This window comes from Dermochelys coriacea, chromosome 20 (assembly GCF_009764565.3).
Source record: "Dermochelys coriacea isolate rDerCor1 chromosome 20, rDerCor1.pri.v4, whole genome shotgun sequence".
Lineage (NCBI taxonomy): Eukaryota > Metazoa > Chordata > Testudines > Dermochelyidae > Dermochelys > Dermochelys coriacea.
The window spans coordinates 4,119,021-4,133,970 of NC_050087.2; the positions used below are offsets into that span (position 1 = coordinate 4,119,021).

Here is a 14,950-nt window from a genome sequence, read left to right on the forward strand (position 1 = left end):
AGGAACTTAGGCATGACCAAGACCAAGTTCTTTTCCAGCAGTTAAGTGCTATTCTCTCCTAACTGCTACATACCTGGCAGCTTTATTTCACTAAGGGCTTGCCTACACCATGATTTAGTGCACAGCATGCCAGGGTGTTTGAAATAGCAGTGTGTCAAATCACACTATGGAATTTTTAGTGCGCGGAAGCAGGGGCTATGTTGCTAGTTAGTGCCATATAGACAAGCCCTTAGGAACTGGTACTGCCAGAAGGCCAAGTAGCTCCAAGCCACACAGTACAGTAGAACCTCAGAGTTACGAACACCAAAGTTATGAACTGATCGGTCAACCACACACCTCATTTGGAAGTGGAAGTGTGCAATCAGGCAGTAGCAGAGACAAAAAAGTGAATACGGTACAGTACTGTGTTAAATGTAAACACTTTAAAAAAAAGGCAAAATTTTAAAAATATTTGACAAAATAAGGAAACTGTTTCTGTGCTTGTTTCATTTAATTTAAGATGGTTAAAAGCAGCATTTTTTTTCTGCACAGTAAAGTTTCAAAGCTCTATTAAGGCAATGTTTAGCTGTAAGCTTTGGAAAGAACTGTAACATTTTGTTCAAAGTTACAAACATTTCAGATATAAGGGGTAGTCGTGTTAGTCTGTATCCACAAAAACAACACGGAGTCCGGTGGCACCTTAAAGACTAACAGACTTATTTGGGGGCACAAGCTTTCGTGGGTAAAAACCCCCCTTTTTCAGATGCATCTGAACATTTCAGAGTCACGAACCACCTCCATTCCCAAGATGTTCGTAACTCTGAGGTTCTATTGTAGCTCATAAGGTCATCTAAACCATAATCTGATAGGTAAAAGTCGTATTTAACACAGGTCACCAATTCTTTGGTCCTGCCACTTTCATTATATAAAATAAAATCAAGTTTTGTGAGGCTGTTAGATGTTAAAACCAAAGCATTAAATCAATTTTTAATCTTTAATCAGCTGCACTAAATCTGACTTGTTATAAATCTGATAAATAAATACTGCACCATAATTAACTGATTTATTAAAGTTATTTTGATTAATCTGAAGAAGTGTCATTGGAATGATTGAAGCAACACGCAGCTGATTAAAAAACAAAGGTGATTCAGCTGGTAGAACAGACAGGAGATAAATTTTTCCTTCTTTCCATGCTAATTATCACTTATTTCAGTAGATCTTGTACATTAATTACTAGATTAGCAGCAGTAGGAGCAGAGTATGATCCAACAGGAAAACCCAATCTTCACTTATCAGAACACAGAATTCACCCTTTTCAAGTAGTGTGGATTCATTACAGAAAGTTTAGTTAAGCAAACAGTGGAAGTTGTTTCAGTGCACCAGGTTTCCTATGTCAGGGTGCACTCTCAATTAGCCAGAGATAATAATTTATCTTATATCTGGACAGGCTTCAGTCATTAGTGGCCAGCCAAAGAATATGCTACTATGCTCTAGGACCCACGAGTTACATCTTTATAAAATCCTGTTTTGTATCCAGTTTATGTCTCAGCTGCAGTAGTTTGAGAACTCTCTTTAAAAGGGATTTTTGTCTGATTTACAAGTTAGCTTATGAGAGCAATGGCTGTTGATAAGTTTTTATTTAATAGACACAATACTTCACATCAATACATATTACAAAAACATGTAAGGGATACAGATGAAATATCCCGTTACTGTTTCTGTTGGGAGGACTCTGGATGGTATTTTTCTCAGTTACAATTTCCTGTTACATCAACATGCAAGTTTGACTGATTCCATGTATATAGGAGATAGTTATTCTCCTCTGTGACTCTTAAGTTCATGCTTAATTATTCAAAATTTGTTAAAAAATTCAGTTAGAAATCAAAAGGCAAGATGAGAATTTTCAATGGACTGAAACTTACCAAAACTGTTTCTTACAAGGTAGAAACAAAGAAACTAAATAGTTATTAATTTAAATTAAAGGCCTGTAGTGAGCTTACAAATTCAGCGTTTCCTCTAAGAGAAATAAATAATATGCATTACTTACAGCTTCCAGTTCATTTAAAGCAGGTAGGGAAAACTTGTAATAAAAAACGGGAAAGTTCCCATTTCACAAAGATCAATTTCTGAACAGAAGCAAAAATTCAGGCTTGTTTAAAAAAAAAAAAAAAAAAAAAAGAAAGGAGTGTGCAATGCCTGCTTCTATCAGAATTCCCTCCCCACTCTCAAATAGATTTTAAGGCCAGATGGGACCATTAGATCTGAACTGAATAAGATCAGGCCACAGAATTTCACCCAATTACCTGTATTCATTCCTATTCCAACTAAGCCGTGTTTATCCCCATTAAGGTTGTTTCTGGCCAAAACATGTTGGCATTTGATTCGTTTTGTTAGTAAATGGGTAGGCGAGATAGCCTAAAACCAGATTGTTTTAGTGCATTTGCTATTTTGACTGAGGATCAGGAAGTGGCAAGACATGCAGAAATATAGCAGTAAATGGTCTAAATGTAGAATGGTAAGTTTGTCTTCCATATAGAGCCACCCAAAGACACCTATAAATTGCTCAACTGAACCCTAGCAATAATTTTTTCAGGTAGTCAGGCTGCATAAACTAATAGCATATCAATCTTTCGCTATTGCTGGGAGCAGAAGCACTCAATACTGCCCTGAAGGGAGTGGAGAATATCAAGAAAAGATAGCTTCTTGGTTGAATGTCTTGCACGAACAAGGACTGTAGTGTCAATTTCTGGCACCAGCAGTTAGTGAGACGTTACTATGCACAGCTTGGAGAGAGTTAGTATAGAAATACCAAGCTTTGCATGCAATCTAGTGTACAGGGCCAATAACTCTATAGGTTTCAGAGTAGCAGCCGTGTTAGTCTGTATTCACAAAAAGAAAAGGAGTACTTGTGGCACCTTAGAGACTAACAAATTTATTTGAGCATAAGCTTTCATGAGCTACAGCTCACTTCATCAGATGCATTCAGTGGAAAATACAGTGGGGAGATTTATATAAATAGAGAACATGAAACAATGGGTGTTACCATACACACTGTAACGAGAGTGATCGAGCATCTCAATCATTTGGGCATCAATACGAGTTTCTTTTAAAGCAACATACTGGGTGTCGCAATTTAAAAAAAAAAAAAAAAAGACCCAAGAAACCACGTTGAAAAAGTGTCTATCCTTTTAATTGAAAATGTAGTAAATACAAATTGATTCATGCTCAATTAAAAAAAATTAAGTTTCACAAAGAATAGAATAAATGCTAAATTATAGTACACTAAGAGGACTTTATACAGAAGCTCCTGCATATAGCTGTGATGTTGATATACAGTTCACGTCATATCCAACAGTGACAGTCATGCGTGTTCACAGTGGTCATGCATTTTTGACACTTTTACAAACCAGAAGTTTTTAAAATGCATGAAAATTTAAGGCATAAAAATTAAACTACAGGAATTTATAAGCGAATGAAAGCAGCTAGATTCAAGCCTAACAGCAGTTCTAGATCATAAACATGCCTTTGATTAGACAGTCTATATAATTTTGCTGCCAAAGGAAGACAAATTAACACACAAATCAGCAGAATTAGATATAAAACTACAAACCCTGGCAGTAAGTAGGATGCATACTCAGGATTTCTAGTTAGAATTTTGAACTAAAACGCTAAGTGAAATAATTTTTTTCTTTATATCAAGCATTAATACTTAAGTCAAGTATGTTTTGTCAGTTATCTTAACGAAGAGTACATTAGCCAACTTTGTAGGCTTAGTCAAAATGATCATTAAAAAAAGATTAGCAGCTTTAATTTTTGCCATCACAAATTCAGCGTGTCTCTTGCTCACAGTTACAATCTTCCTAACACTGAATTCCTTACCAAATTTATGAAACCAACTCAACTTTATACACTCAGGAGTTTATTCTTTCCTGTACGTCTGCACTTGTTATCATAACAGGAGCTGCACATGTAGGTGTTCTTTACTACTATTAGAAACCGTGAGGCTTATGCTTTATTCTAGCAATTTGAGACTATGGACTAGACTCTCCATTGTCCTGCACCTTGTGCAGTCTAGGGCAAAGCAGTAGTAAACTTTTACTGTTCTGATTCTGTAGCATTTTGACCCCAGTGCAAAGCAGATATAATGAACTACGGCAAGTCACAGGGCAATGGGAAAATCTGGCTGTATGCCTTTGCTTTGGCAAGACAGCAATTGTAACATTCAGTATCTGTTTCTGACTGCTACAACAGACAGGAAGATGGAAGTGGTCAAGCCTGAACTAAACTGAATGTTCTCACACCACCTAGTGAGAACCACATCCCATTTCCATATAGGAAAATATTTAAAGGCATTCTCCACACTTAGTCTGGACATATCTTTCACCTCCCATCAACCTGATGGATGTCCCTTACAGTCTGAAGTTTGTCCAGACAAGAGGCATTACAATAAAAAGAAAAAGCTACCGTTCTATTGTGAAATCTGTCTCTCCAACCCTCCGAAAGCCATGGATAACCCCCTTCATCTGCACAGAAGAATCACCTCTCTTGTGATGAGCACGATAAACAATAAGACAATGAATTACCTAAGAAAACCTCGTCTCCAATTAGAACTATGGAAACTAAGTTTGAAAACATACCTACATTAGCCATTCTCAATAAAATATTCCCACTTAAAAAAAAGGACTAATTTTAGTGATCAGGAGAGTGGAGGACTAATAGCATGGGTTAAGTAAGGCAAAGCAAGGGGAGATGTTGCGCAACCCACGCAGATCTTCCAGGGGACCCCAATCCTGACTTGTAATACCTTGGCTATTCCAGTCCCTAGCTTCTCTTGAGCAGACTGCAATCATGCCATGCTTTTGGGAGGTTCACACAGAGGGATTGAGAAGTCCTTTGGAAGCCACTTTCACTTGTGACCCATGTCAGGATTTGAACCCAGTTCTCTTAAAAAAGGTGAAAAAACTAATGCACAAACTAAAATTTAGATCAAAATATCTGATGGGCACATGAGATGAAGGACAGAATTGAGATCATTTGAATTCTAGTGAAAATACCTACCAAAATACCTCAACGCAAACACAAATGCTTACACACAGAGTTGTTATCAGCTAAAACTTCATCAAGTAGTAACAGAAGAAAAATCTTACTCAATAAGATCCAAGACTTCAATTTCCCTACAGGTTCACTTTACAGGATCCACTCAAACACACATTCCCCCCGCCCCCTTCCCTAAAAACAATATTATATCCCCAAGGATATAACCACTTGATTCATGATAAAATTAGGACAAAATGTGCAGTTTTTTCCAAACAGAGAAAAGGAATGCATGTTTCTCACTGTGACTGTGCAATACTAGGTTTAAGACTGCCTTGGGAGGTGGAAGAAGCAGGAAGTACAATGGGGAAAGTTTTTGGAGTATAAAAGGGCCAGACTGGAAGTGAAAGTAAGTACATTTAAAAAAATGGAGACCCAAATCATGGAAGGCTTTTAGCACATTCTGTTACATTACACTCCATGAGTCATGATACAGCAAATTGCAGAAAATACAGAGAACATTTCTATTAATGCCATACATACAAAATAAATCGCAGAATCAAACCTGTAAACATTGATTTATTTTTTTTCTTTGCTGATCACCAGAATCACATACCAGGTAGGAAAAAAACATTACAGCTCTAATGCTTAGACTTCTAGTGTTTATGTGCTAGGATTTCTGCACACAATTCCCACCTCTGGGAAGGAATTTCTGCACCCCAAATTCATTCTGATTAACTGAAACTAGTAACTATGGTTTCTTTAGAGTGTGAGATAAACAGGTCAATTTGAGATTATGGAATACAATGGAATTCTGATCTGTGGAGGTAGATTGTATCACTTAGTGTCACAGACTTTACACGTTGCTTGTCTAATTGTGAGAAGGAGGATTAATACTTCAGATACTGTCCAAGCAGCTTGATTTCTGTTTACTAGCTTGTATTACAGATTCACTGGAAGACTTCGGAGGCAGAGAACTAGCTAAATGGAAGTGTCATTTTGGAACACAGTGTCTCTTTGCCAGGCTGTTAAGCTGGTTAGTGTCTGGATAATGGGTAAATTACAGGCAGTTCCTACATTCCAGCAGCAACATAAAATTATGTTTGTGATTAGAGGGGGTCAGCAAGGAAATTTACTCATCTCTTTAGTTATCTTAGCAACAAAATATTTCCCAGTACGTACATCTGAGCTTTTATACAATGAATTTACACAAGTATTCTCTGTGCAAATTGCACATACATTTGGAGATGTTCACACAGTAAACCATAGAAACGCACTGGCTCTGATGGCTACATGCTGTGTGTAGACAGACCCAGTATTTAGTTAATTTGAGTGACAGGTGGTTCTTCAGTAAGCCCTGTTCTAGAGATGCTTACCGTTTGCCCACAGGCCAGGAAGGAGATCCCAAGAGCAATCAGACACAGCCAGCTCTGGAATTAAAGAAGAAGGAGTGGACTAAGAGAAACATTGCTGCAAGTTACAATCTTTTTAGCAGCCACACTTTATTGAATGGAAACATGGAGGGATTACTATGTGCTATTTTTCAATAATTACTCAAAAGTCAAGTTACCAAATCTCTTCATAATGAGTTCTACAGAGAACTCTAAGGATGTTAAAGCACATTAAGCCTGCTGAGATTGTGAAAGCTATTAAATAGATTGTTGAGCATGTTTATAAGCTGTTCTAAACTTTGACACACTTTGCACAATAAGTAGAAACTTGGAGATACAGCAGCAGTCACAGGAAGGAAAGTCAAACTGCATGTTGACAGACGTCCCCCCCCCCCTCTTTTTTTTTTTTTTTTTTTTTTTTAAACAAAAGCATAACTGTCTCCTCTTACCATCTGAATACACACAAACAGATCTGGAATTCTGCATGCTTCTAAGGTCTCTCCCCATCAGACTATTAGATGAGTCACAAAAGGAACTGGGATGGAGGAAGTTGCAAGGAGTGGTGGACTAAGCACAGAATGGGGAGACAAATTCCCTGGCTGAGTAGAGCTTGAGCGGGTCTTGACTTATGGAAACTGAGGCACATCTGAAATTATGCACCCCGTGGATGGTGAGGATTACTTAGTGTTTGTAAGAGTTCTATGGTTTATAAAAAAAAAAAAAAAAAAAGTTTCCAGCTCCTGGGAAACCAAGTTCATTGTCTCAGCCCTGCCTACAAGCTGCCTCAGCCCAATAATTACTGGAATCACAATTTTATACAGCAATGGTCTTGCCAAAGAGCGTGGAAGAATAATACTTACCAAATATGCTACAAAGCACAGGTAGGCAACACAGACAATGGCTGCAACCACATACAAGGCAAGGTGTCCCAATGCGGTGACATAGACCACCACAAAATACATGTTAATGGAGCAGACAATGAGAATGAGCACACCGCCAGCGATCTTCCAACCTCTGAAAGGGAAGCCAAAAGAAACGGAATTACAGGGGCATTTGCGGGGAGAGGAATGTTCCTATTTTCCATGGTGTTTGGAGGGAACACTTCTTCTAATGTAAATGCCAAGACTCTGAAAATAAAGTCACCAGAATAGAAACTTTCATTGAACGGCACTGACTCTTTTCTAATAGGGTTGCTACTTTTAGACTCAAAACACAAACTAGATAAAGGGACAAGAAAAGATGTAAAGACAGAGCTCAGGAAGCAATAAACAAACACCAGTTTCTAGAAGTGACATATTGGGCACCACTCCAAGGAGAGTGAGTTGTCAAACAGGACTTGGGGAGACTGGGCTATGTATAAGAAGCTTAGAAGCAGAAGAACTCTAATACTGTTTGGGGAATAAAAACAATCACACGTTTTTGTGAACAGCTAGCCCCACTTAACTGTACTGAGGGAGGAAGAAAGGTCTAGTGGTTAGGGTGCCAGCCTGGACTTGGGAGACTTGGTTCTTCTACTTTGCCACAAAGTTCTCATGTGACCTTGGGCAAGTCACTTAGTCTCTCAATTCCCCATATATAAAATAGGGATAAAACTCCCCCCACCTCAGAGGGTGTTGCGAGGATAAATACATTAAAGATTGGGCTCAGATATCACATTTGTTGGGACCACGCACCCAAGATAGATATCAGTATTCAGGGCTAAATCAAATGGTTTTAAATCAGGAAAAGGTCAGGCGGGTGGGATTCTTTTCATACTTACAGTCCATTGGCAAAGTCATTCATCACAGGGTGCAGGCTGGTGAACGTGAGGACTGGGATTAAAGCAAAGGGAAGCTGGAATAAGGCAACAAGATGCAGCAGATTAGAGCTGGGACTTTGTTCACATAAAAAACCCACCCAAAGCTTGTTTATACTCAAATTTTTCTCTTTAGCTATTGAAAGTGTGTCACCTAAGAGACCTCTCAAGGCTAGAAATGGGAAGCAGTTTAAAGCCACCAGCTGGTGCTTTCCCACCTCCCCTCAACCAAGAAATTCTTCAGTGAAAGAATCCAGAAGCTTTAAATAAAGAAGCATGACCCCACAGTATTTTTCCTCCTCTCTTTGTAGTCCAGCTGAAATAGGAGTTATTTTCCGTGCTGGGATATGGACTGTATCATTCTTGAGTGCGAGGAGCAAGTTTCAGACAAGAACCATTGGAAGCTAAAATTCTTCTACTCCGAGAATTTAATTCAACAGTTCCCATCCCCCATTTTACAACAGGAACAAGGCACCATAAATACATATCTAGGTTGTTGCAGAGCTGGAAACTTGAGGAGAACTGGACCAGCCAGGAAACTTGTTATTTTTTTATGACTTTTAAATGTGAACAAGGTATAAATGTAACCCTGTTTAAATATGGTTCTTGCTCTTTGTAAATATTCAAGTGGTGCTCAGATAATCCAGTGAGAGGCATATAAGAGCCTATAAGTAATTTACCTGTTCTATAACTCAGGGGTTCTCAATCTTTTTCTTTCTGAGGCCCTCCCACCATGCTATAAAAACTCCACAGCCCAGCTGTGCCACAACCATTGTGTTTCTACATATAAAAGCCAGGGCCGGCATTAGGGGGTAGCAAGCAGGGCAATTGCCCGGGGCCCCACACCACAGGGGGCACTCTGAAGCTAAGTTACTCAGGCTTTGGCTTCAGCCCCAGGTGGTGGGGCTTGGTGCCCCGGGCTGCAATCCCATGCAGCAGGACTTCGGCTTTCTGTCCTGGGCCCCTAGTGAGTCTAACACCAGCCATGCTTGGCGGACCCCCTGAAATGTACTCACAGCCCCCTAGGGGGCCCCTGACCTCTGGTTGAGAACCACTGCTATAACCAATGTTGGCCACAGTCCACAAGCAGCTACAGATCAAGGTAGATCCTAAATTCATTGCTGCTGGAAAACCCAATTCTGGTGGCTGCTGCTGCCATTTACAGGTCCCTTCCGCTCCCCCCCATACTTGAGTTCTCTGCACTCAGGACCCCTCAGCCAACCACTTTACAGAAATGTTTATAAGTGGGCCAACAGAAGGCCCTAAAGCCAACACCAGTAGTGACTAAGAGGTTGGTTCTGAACTAGGAGTTGCTAGTAGCTAATGCTTTTAGACGTGACTCTCCAAGGAATAGTCCCATGCTGTGAGTGCACAGCTGCTCACCTGTAAGCTCTGAAGAACGTTTAGGAAGTCATTCATCCCCGTCAGGTGTTCAACATCTTGAAAAATGGAAACCAGCAGGGTTGGAGTGATGGCAATGGAGCGGGTCAAAATCACACGAGCAAAACGCGACCACTTCAGGTTGAGGAATCCCTTCGGGGAGAGAAATGGAAGAGCTGCTGTTGCTACAGTGCAACATTCCACAGAGTTAAACTGTAACGGGGGGAGGGGGGGAGAGAATGATCTACTACAGGGTGAGTTTTTTCTCTTAAAGAAACCTGAGTTAGGCTGGAATTTTCCAAGGGGAATCGGGGACCTAAGAGTCTGGCACGTGGGTCAATAGCAGGAAAGTCTGATCCTGCAGCAAACTACGTGACCAGGAAAGGAAACTAGGCCTCCACTGACCATCTCAACTTCAGGGGATTACAAGAGGAAGGGGGAAAACACAGACATAAGCCGGCACAGCTGTGAGTCACATACCTCCATGACAAACTGCCCAGAGTAGGTCCCAGTCATTGTTGAACTCTGACCTGCAGCAAGAATCCCAACTGCCCAGATGTAAAGAGCAGCAGGGCCAAAGTAACATCCCAGAACAACACCCTGAAACACAGAGGGTTTCCAGTCACAAGTCAGTTGGTGTTAAATCCTAGATTTAAATGCTCAGTCAAAGCTGCTCAGCCATCTGCTCCAACAGACTGATCGTGGGCCTAGACAGGAAGGAACGCTGTTCTGTTCCAACAGGACAACTCTTATAGTCTTAAATGTTCAAGCCTTGAATAGTCTCCATTTATTCAGAAGAAGCAGCTGCATATAACTCAGTCAAGGATGTTACAGTCATTCAGAGAAGATCACACTGCCTGGCCTCACTATAAAGCCACTCACCCCTTTGTAGATATCCACTTCCAAGATTTCACTGTTATTTGGAAAGAGTCCAGCATGGGGGCTGCTGCTGTTTGTGCAGACTTGGTTCTAGAAGAGGACAAGACAGTTTAGGAAGTTTCATTTTTGTAAACAGATTTCAGAGAGCAGAAACCACAGCTGGTAAAGTTTGGGGTGGAGGAGCTGGCCAGATGAAATGCAGTAGCATTAATGTGTTGGGTGCATCTTGCAGGCTAGGGTGAGATCAGTGCCTACATTTATGCATGCCAGGGCAGTGTAAAGGGGCCTTAGTGTAAATGAGAATCAGGCCCTCAGAATATGCAACACTCAGGCCCACTGTTAACACAGTAGCTATTATTAACCCAGGTGCACAATGTTTTAGGGTGTCTACACTGCAGCTGGGAGGTGCGACTGAAGTATGTGTAGACATACCTGATCTCGCTTTGATTAACCAACAGTGAAGCTGTGGCAGCATGGGTTAGCCCCGAGTAGGTACCTGGGGTCCCACGCGGGCAGGGCTAGCCCATGCTGCTGCCTGCCTCCCTTGGCTTCATTGCTACTGTTACTTGAGCTAGGGTACACCAACATGTGCAGAAATCACACCTTCTGACTGCAGTGTCGATATACCCACCGTGTATATTACTCCCAGTAATCCAGAATCTCCACAACACAAGCACACAACCCGCAACAAACCCCACAGACTCACCACTTGTTCATTAGTCTTCCCAAAAAAAGCTTCAGCAAAAACAGAGACGACGAAGACGTTAATGAGGAAGGAGACAAAGAGGGCAATGCAGGACTCTATGAAGAAATACTTATTGGCTTCTTGCACCTCCCTCTTGTTTGCACGATTCACCTGCCTCGACTGGAGAGAAAACATTTAAAGATAGTTATGATTAAAGTATTTCAGAACCTCTAGTCAATGGAACCAGCTGCATCTCCAACAGGTGGTTCCTCTGATTGCTACTGAACTTTGGCCAGAATACATCTATCCTGTCTGACAGCAAATATTGAGAGCTGAGCCCTGCCCTTGACTGGATCCCTTGTTAGGCCTTACAAACAGCAGTAAACACCATGAGACATTAGACACCAGCTAGCCAAGAGTAGCTGCTAATGCAATAACGCTGTGGGGTGCATACAATGAGCAAAGAGGCACGGTTTGAAGAAGCAGGGCTGTGGCTGACCACATTCACACAAGTACCCATCCACAGGATGCACTAGCAACACCACATGTTTGAGCACGTTGCTCCAGCAGACTGGATTTCCCCATGGTCAACTGCAGCTCCAAATGAAATGTCACTATGCTGGACATGCTTCCCAGGGCATCCACAGGCTGCCCAGCCTTCTGCTGTAATGTTGGGATGTGCCCCAAAATACATAAGCTAGTAAGTTAAGGGGCAGCCTCAGCCTGAGCTCTAAACATATGCTGCTGCAGGGATGGGGAAAGAGAGAAAAGCCCATCTTGTTTGCCGGATAGACTGGGGGCCTTCAGCTTTAAAATTAACCTGGGTTGGTCATCTTGTCCCCAACAGAATTAAATATGGGTGAATCCCACAGGGCAGAGAGACTGGGAAACACTGTTCAGATGTCTGAAATATGTTTTCAGGGGTTTGCCAAGTGTTAATCTAGACCCCAAGTTCTGTCACGCAAACATATAGTTAACGTGTGTTCAGCCAATGTATTCAATTTACCCTATTAATTGCATACTAAATACCGTATTTCTTTATCAGGTGCACGTGGCATATTCTAATTCTGAAAACTTACACAGAACAGTCAACATCGGAATCCGCTTACTGAACTGATTCCAAAGTATGGAGAGTTCTCCGCAAAGGTTACAGGGACTGCTACTATAAAGGGGATTTTCAAAGGTGCTCAGCACTGGCATTCGCTTGTCGGAGGTAAAACTCCCACTGACTTTCGACCAACTCTGCAGCCATTAAAATCAATGGGAGTTTTGCCACTGACTTCCTTGACAACACCCACTCTGAAAAGGGCAGTCACAACGATTCAGACATACCAGGCCTTGCAAGGCGCTTTCCTCTCAACCCTCATGATCACATTCTAATAGTCTCATTGTACTCCTGCAGAGTGAACTAGAAGGGAGATGGGACTCGGTCCTCTCTTACCTTGACTAAAGCAGAATGCAGATACATGTTGTGTGGCATGATGACTGCTCCCACGATCCCCACAGCTTGTTCTAGCTGCTGGGGACCGCACTTGTCACAGTAAGGCATAAACATCCCCTTCAGCAGCTTTCCCTGGTCCGGTTTTACTGTAACATACTGCGCACAGATACAAGAGAGCCACTAGTACTTCTGGATTGGCAGAATTCACACAGTTGCTTAGATGGCCAACTTGGAAGGCCCCAGATTTGCCCCACCTAAAAATTACGGTAATTTGGTGATAGCTTCCACCTTTAAAAAAAAACTTAGATATTGGTTACCCACTAGCACTGAAACAGGAGTGTTGTATGCCCCCAGGTAGCTATTTGGGGGCAGATAAACAGCTAACAATCATTGGGAAGGTCTAACCTTCAGTGCCAACCAGATTTGAGCCAGGAAGCAAATACAGCCCCAGGTCGGTTAAAGTGGGCCCCACCACGAAAAAAAAAAAAAAAAAAAATCTAGGAGAGCATTAAAGCACGTGCTTTAGAACTGGTCTAAAATTTTCCAATGAAACCGCTTTCCATGGAAATTTTTGTTTTTTGAACCAGGATCTTTCGGTTTTTGACTAAAAACTCAAAAAGCTGCATGGGAAAAACATTTTTTTTTTTTTGGATCAGCTCTGATTTGCTTATCTTTAAGCCTGGGCTTAAAGTGCTTTCCATAATTGGGGCCATGGGCGAAGGAGACTTCACAAGGGCCTGGCAGAAGAGGACAAAACTCAGAGGAAGAAATGAGATTGGCTGATTTCTAAAATGTTTGAGAGAAGACACAAGTTTGACAGAAAGAAGGGGGAGAGGGAATGTCACTCTAATTGCTAAGTAAAGCTCGAAAATGTTCAAGTGAGAATTACCTCATATCCAAATGTAAGCGCCATGATGGTAATAAGAAAGCCAAAAAATGCTTCCAGTTTTCGCAAGCCTGTGGAAGAAATGTGCCATTAGCAAGTTCTGGAGGACAAGTCTCATACATAATGTTGAGGGGGCAGCTGTCAGATTTAATCGGTTACATGTACTTTCATGGGACATTAAAAATAATTAAAAGGAAAATAAAAGAATTTACCATACTTGTCCAAGAACAGAAACATGAAAGTGTCAGCAATGGTTATGAGCACTCCACCCCACAAAGGGATTCTGCAACAGAACAACAAGGGTTAGTTAGAATCGTGCTTTTACGAGCTCTTCTAGCCATGTCAGTCCAAGCTTCCCTATATTCAGGGCAGAGATCATGGCCACTTTATGTATGCTGTTATCAAGGTTTTATTTGTAATCTGACAAGCTGCTTGGTTACTTAAGACAAGAGACAAACTCTGTTTTCTACATAAACAGTTCATATAAGAGTTCCACCTTAAACCATGCCTACATTTCTCTGCACAGCAAGCCAAGAGTTTCTGGAGCGAGACATACTTCTCATCTACTGTAGGGCAATGAGCCTGTAGTTTCTGATTAAGTTTCCATTTCTATGTTGCCTGGTGGAAGTGGCTAACTTGCAGGGTATACCCGAGCTAAAACACAGTTGGGCTCTGGACTTCCAGGCTAAGAGTCTACACCAGGGGTCGGTAACCTTTCAGAAGTGGTGTGCCAAATCTTCATTTATTCACTCTAATTTAAGGAGGACTTGTGGCACCTTAGAGACTAACAAATTTATTTAAGCATAAGCTTTCGTGAGCTACACCTCACTTTACGCATCCGATGAAGTGAGCTGTAGCTCACGAAAGCTTATGCTCAAATAAATGTGTTAGTCTCTAAGGTGCCACAAGCCTCCTTTTCTTTTTGCGGATACAGACTAACATGGCTGCTACTTTGAAACCTGTCTAATTTAAGGTTTCACATGCCAGTAATACATTAATGTTTTTTAGAAGGTCTCTCTCTATAATATAACTAAACTATTGTTATATGTAAAGTAAACAAGATTTTTAAAATGTTTAAGAAGCTTCATTTAAAATTAAATTAAAATGCAGATCTTATAATTTTAGTGTGATCCTTGCCCTTGCTTTTCCTTGCTCAGTTTTCCAATGTCTGGCACGTATTTGGATAGTTTAAGCTGCACACAGGCTTCTGAGTGATCAGTTGTTAACCTGTTCCACGAGGGACAGAGGACAGATTTTGTGTGTGAAAATACCTGTTCACACAGGTATGTGGATCCAAATACTGAAAGCATTGCAAACGCAATTTTCTACAAACAGTTAAATTTCACTGGCAGGGACGTTCAGCAGGTCAGAATAGAGGCCCCATGATCTCTCTCGGTAGCTTTATGTACACTCCGCAGATCTCCAAAATGATGCCTGCAATTCTGAGCTTTTTAACTGAATGAGCTGCATTTTGAAATCT

The 14,950-nt window shown here is 41.1% G+C and overlaps 1 protein-coding gene across 6 annotated transcripts in view; it reads right to left on the minus strand.

Annotated features, from left to right (window-relative positions):
* Positions 1–14,950, minus strand: part of SLC11A2 (solute carrier family 11 member 2) — a 58,735-nt gene that overhangs the window by 1,373 nt on the left and 42,412 nt on the right. For all 6 annotated transcript variants that reach the window (XM_038378186.2, XM_038378191.2, XM_038378190.2 and 3 more), the window contains 10 exons: positions 13,683–13,753; positions 13,474–13,541; positions 12,585–12,740; positions 11,165–11,323; positions 10,462–10,548; positions 10,060–10,179; positions 9,583–9,732; positions 8,164–8,237; positions 7,265–7,418; positions 6,390–6,443 (listed from right to left, as the gene is read on the minus strand). In XM_038378186.2, coding sequence (XP_038234114.1) covers positions 6,390–6,443; positions 7,265–7,418; positions 8,164–8,237; positions 9,583–9,732; positions 10,060–10,179; positions 10,462–10,548; positions 11,165–11,323; positions 12,585–12,740; positions 13,474–13,541; positions 13,683–13,753 — 1,093 coding nt within the window. The remainder of the gene's footprint in view (positions 1–6,389; positions 6,444–7,264; positions 7,419–8,163; positions 8,238–9,582; positions 9,733–10,059; positions 10,180–10,461; positions 10,549–11,164; positions 11,324–12,584; positions 12,741–13,473; positions 13,542–13,682; positions 13,754–14,950) is intronic.